Source organism: Frankliniella occidentalis, unplaced genomic scaffold, assembly GCF_000697945.3.
Source record: "Frankliniella occidentalis isolate FOCC.00 unplaced genomic scaffold, Focc_3.1 Scaffold1, whole genome shotgun sequence".
In the NCBI taxonomy this organism is placed as follows: domain Eukaryota; kingdom Metazoa; phylum Arthropoda; class Insecta; order Thysanoptera; family Thripidae; genus Frankliniella; species Frankliniella occidentalis.
In genome coordinates this window covers 2,292,031-2,296,819 of record NW_026267131.1, presented here as the reverse complement: position 1 = coordinate 2,296,819, position 4,789 = coordinate 2,292,031, and the positions used below count along the sequence as shown (strand labels likewise).

General features: G+C 59.7%; 2 protein-coding genes across 4 annotated transcripts in view; both read left to right on the top strand.

The window, feature by feature from the left end:
• LOC113202662 (uncharacterized) overlaps positions 1–2,023 on the top strand; it is a 22,504-nt gene extending 20,481 nt beyond the window's left edge. For both annotated transcript variants that reach the window (XM_026417009.2, XM_026417010.1), the window contains exons 4-6: positions 330–392; positions 989–1,209; positions 1,336–2,023. In XM_026417009.2, coding sequence (XP_026272794.1) covers positions 330–392; positions 989–1,209; positions 1,336–1,537 — 486 coding nt within the window. In that variant the 3' untranslated portion in view covers positions 1,538–2,023. The remainder of the gene's footprint in view (positions 1–329; positions 393–988; positions 1,210–1,335) is intronic.
• A 772-nt stretch (positions 2,024–2,795) lies between these two features.
• Positions 2,796–4,772, top strand: LOC113202685 (DNA translocase FtsK 1; the record flags this gene model as incomplete). Of its 2 annotated transcripts, none has more annotated exon segments than XM_026417042.2 (4): positions 2,796–2,954; positions 3,258–3,980; positions 4,048–4,394; positions 4,473–4,772. In XM_026417042.2, coding segments are annotated over 4 exon segments (1,485 nt in total), but the record flags the coding sequence as incomplete, so codon positions are not given.
• Positions 4,773–4,789: the final 17 nt, after the last annotated feature.

Genomic DNA, 4,789 nt, shown 5'->3' with positions numbered 1-4,789 from the left:
TCTCCTCTCTCTCTCTCTCTCTCTCTCTCTCTCTCTCTCTCTCTCTCTTTCTCTCTCGCTGTCTCTCTCTCACACACACGCGCGCGGGCGACAGCGGGACCCGCCGCGCCTCCCGCCGTGTGCAACGGAGACGGAGCGAGGTCACTTCTCAGACGGCCCCCTCAGCACCGTAAACGGAGAAGGGTTTGCACAAGGGGGCGCTCCCGACGTTTTCGAAACAATTGCCGTCTGGGAACAGCGAATCACTTTTTTGGTTTTGGGGTAATGTTCATTATCCACGTAAGGCGGACTTTTAACAGAATATCTTTTTTTGCCGTGTGCTTTCCCAGGGCGACGTCAGTCACCGTCGCGTTCGCAGACAGAACGGTGAGGTCGTGGAGAGCATCTTCCAGGTTAGACGGCGAGAATATACATGTTGGAAATTTCGATGACTCAATTTTTGTACAGGATGTCCTGTAGGCCCCGTAATTTTTATTTTAGTTATGTAGTCCATGCAGGCGTCCGGGCGGGTCCCTGTACAATCGTTCACCATGGCACCTGTTGTAGGTAGCCTATCATCCAGAAAGTACGCCCGTCATTCGCCATAACAAACCTGCCATGTGTAGTCTCTGCTAGCTCTCATAGCGCCTGGTAGGTAGGCAAAATCGTGCCTGCAGTGCAATCGTGTACTGCGGGGTGGCCTACCCAGAGTCTCGCAGGCGCTGAGCTCCCGTAATTGACAGAGCAAATCTGAGAAGAACGAACGTACTTTATGGACGGTCACCTGTGGCCACAAAGCGAGAAAGAAAACCCGCCATCGACTATACGCCTGCAAGCGGTACAGTGTAACTACAATCAAGTAGGGGGCTTTATGGGGCACCTTGTATAAACAAATTCATACGTCACACTCACGAAATCGCACAGATTACTTTTCTGCAATCAATCCTGCTGGCCTGCGCGTCGGTCCGTAGGCCTTGAATACTGGCTCAGTTTCTCTCGCCACTTCCAGATCCCCATCCAGACGCTGATGGCCGTGTCCAAGGTGTTCACGACGGGCATCCAGAGCATCCGGAGGACGGGTGAGCAGTTCTTCCAGGCGACGCGGCCGACCGGGACTAGCAGTCTGACGTCGTCTAGCGCGGGCAGCTACGGCACAGCGCTGCAGCAGCAGTACCAGCAGTACCAGCAGCAGTATCAGCAGTACCGCCCGCCTAAGCCCTACCGACCCAGGTCAATGCAAATACCTTCTCATTTTTGTCCTAAAATTACGACTACTTTTATCTTCTCGTGAAATGGACATTTTTACCTTACGATGTTTTATTCCCTGAAAATTTTCTCGTTTTGCTCCAACACCAGACCCTCCGCGGGGACCTACTCCTCATCGGCGCACTCGTCCGCCTACGCAGCCCTGACCCGTCCCAACTACAACTACATCTACAGCAACTACGTCTACCCGCGCGGGGGCGCCGCGTCCTCCTCGACGGGGACCTCCAAGTCGCACGCCGCCAACGTGGCAGGCGTCGGCACGCAGGCCGACGGCTCGAGCTACCGCATCTAGGGAGGCGCCAGAGCTCAGCGCACAGCTATTTATTACACTCCATCAATCTCATCAGTTTCATCGTCATACAAACGTCTCATCTTCAAATCTTTTTTCGTGGCGGTGTACGCTGGCGGTCTGTTAGGGTCGGGGGTGGTTGATTGGCAGGTGTGCCTTATGGACGTCTGTGTCAATGAACTGTCGAGGACCTACGCCAGCCTAGAACTTGAACCTAGACAGGGGAGGCAGGCCTTACACTAGAGTGCATTTCCTGCACAGACCAGTTGTGCACTCCCCGTGCCCTGAGCTGAACCCGTCGCATCCGCGGATTCCTACACAAACATACCATTCGTTTCAAAAATAAGCTTCACAGTCATTCATTCACTTTTATTTATTGTCACTAGCATTGTAAAGAATCGCATTTATCTTTGTCTGTGTTATTTAGTAAATAATTTCAACTGTGGTAAAATAAAAATAAAGAAATGTATTCCACGTTCATCCGTGACAGGCCATGCATTTTTTTAAAAATCCGAAACATATGTGTCGATATAATAAATTTGACCATCCCAACACATCACACATTTTTACCAGTGCAGTTCTGAGAATGTGAGAAGAGCAGAGGAGGGTTATATACGTGACACTGACACGCTCGGTGTCAGCGCTGGACAAGGGCAAGGCAGGGTGGTCCCCCGTGAGAAGGCCTGTGTCTTTGCAGCATGCACATACTGGAGCTTATAGCTACGCCATACCAAACGTTGCTGCCGGCTCCCAGCCGCCAGGCCCGGGCCAAAGCCATCACAGCCCACCTGCCATATAATCAAGAAACGGAATAAACGAAAATGACGCCGGCCCGCGAGCCGGGTGACGTCACTGAGCCGCAAGAACGTGAGAGGGGGGAGGCGCCCCCACGGCGAGCGTCCGCGGGGCCCACGAGGGAGGCCCTGCACCTGCACCCTGCACTGGGCGCGCAGGGCGGGCCGCCGGCTCCACACGGCCGCTTGGCGGGTCGGCCTACCCCGGTGCGTTGCAGGCGCTCATCCCTAGCGTAACTCAAAGCCGCCAGAACCATGCACTGGACTTGGTGCGGCATGGATCACACTCTGAAGAAATCATGTTAGGAAGTTGGATCGGTCGATCGGTCGCACTGTCACATTATTGTTATTATTATTGGGGAGCGCTGGCTCGGTGCGCCACCTGTGCGCGGGACACCCGGCGGGACACCTGCGATCTCATCAGCCCTCTCCTCCTCCTCACCCCGCGGCCGCCCTATAAGAGCCGCCACCCCCGCCGCACGCCCGCCACACGCACGCTATCGCCAGCACCATGCGAGTCCTCCTCGTCGCCGTCCTCGCCCTCGGCGCCGCCCTGGCCAAGCCGCCGCCCGCCTTCGGCCCCCCAGCCGCCGCCCCGTGGGCCGCATACGCCGCAGCAAAGCCGGGTAAGCCGGGTGAGTCGATAAAGCGACCGTTGAGGGCGGGATCCGAGGGGTGCGTCACTTTGTCTGCTCCTACCAAATCATTTTTTACAGTCATATCCGGTTAGTTTCCAGTCATTCATGTGTGTCACATCCAGTAATTTCTCAGTCCCATTCAGTCGTTTTTTCAAATGAAATCCGGTCCGATCCACTCACATCTGGTGACTTCAAGTCGGAGTTTGCTCATTTCCGCAGTGACGCACCCCTCGGCGAGACCTTCCGCGGCACGCTGTTGAGACTCGAGACTCGTTTCTTCCGAATCCGCAGGCCCTGTGTTCAGCCGCTCGCTGGTCGGTCTGGGCGGGGTGGGGGCCCCTGACACATCAGCCCCAGAGGATGAGTTCCCATCGTCTGGCATGGGCACGGGACCCTTGGGGTCCATGGGGCCCATGGGGCCCATGTCACCCTTCATGAAGATCAAGCCGTTCCTGCCCACCAAGCCCACGTTCATGCCGCCCGTCGTGGACCCATCCAAGTTCATCGACATGAAGGCCAGCCTGCTCAACAGCCTGTTCCCCGGGGGCTTCCCTCCGGCGGGCCCCGCGGGGCTGGCCGGCGCCGCCCCCGCCGCCTACAGCGGGCTCGCCGCACGGGCCCTCAGCCCCTTCGCTGCCCCCGCCGGCCCATTCGCACCCGCCTCCCCCGTGGCCAAGCCGCCGCCCCCGGCCTTCCTGGCCGACCTGTTCAAGGCCCTGAGCATCAACAAGACGGTGGCGGATCCCGCCGCCCCCGCCGCGGCCTTCCCCGGAGCGTACCCGGGCGGTGCGCCCGTGCCGCCGGTGGTCGACCCTGGCGTCTTCATCTCCAAGAAGGCTAAGTTCCTGAGTGACCTGTTCGCCGGGATGGCCACGACCACCCCGGCACCCGAGCCCGCGTCCCCCGATCCCGCTGCCGTCAACGCCCAGCTCGCCGCCTCCCTGCAGAAGCTGCTCGACGCGCTGGCCACCCCCCAGGACGTCTCCGAGGACGAGCCGGCGCCCGTCGGCAAGGGTAAGTCCCGGACCTCTGGCTGTCTCCGCACGCTCGACCCGCCTCAGGGAATCACTGACTGTTGCAGCGAGGCGCGCGGCCGACACGGCGCTGCTGGTGGCGGACGCCAAGGACAAGGTGGTGGACACCATCATCGCCCAGCTCGCCGAGCTCAAGGACGGCATGGTGGGTGCCGTCAGCGACCTCGCAGCGGCCCAGAAGGCCGCGGATGCCGCCGTAGCCGCCGCCACCCCCGCACCCTCCAAGAAGCCGCTGTCCCCCTACGCGGCGATGTGGGCCAAGCCGACCCCGGGGGCCACCGCCGCCCCCACCAGGCCTCCCGTCGCCGTCGAGCCGGTGCGCCAGAAGGTGGTGCTCCTCGGGCAGGTGTTCGACATGCTCACCGAGATAGAGAAGAACATCACCGACGCGATGGTGAGTGGGGGTGGGGGACGCCCAACATGACCAACATTCACGGTTCCTGCACTTAATGGCTATTCGCTATTCTGACAGACGGTCCCCGCCCAGCCCGAGGCCTTCGCCGAGGAGACCACAACAGCCACCCCGGACCTGATGGACATGGTGAAGGCCAAGATCAACCAGGTGATTGCCCAGACTAACGGTAGCAGCCCGCCGGCACCCCTCAACAGGACGGCGCCCGTCTTCACGTCTGCAGCGAAGAGTCTGAGGCTGGCAGGCGAGGCCCCCGCGCCCGCTGCTGGCCCCGCCGTGGACCCCACTTTCTGGATCCCGGACTCTGCTATCGTGGGCCCAGATGCCTACCTCGCTAAGACTAAAGCCTTCCTATCCACCGTGAGTACCCCCCCCCC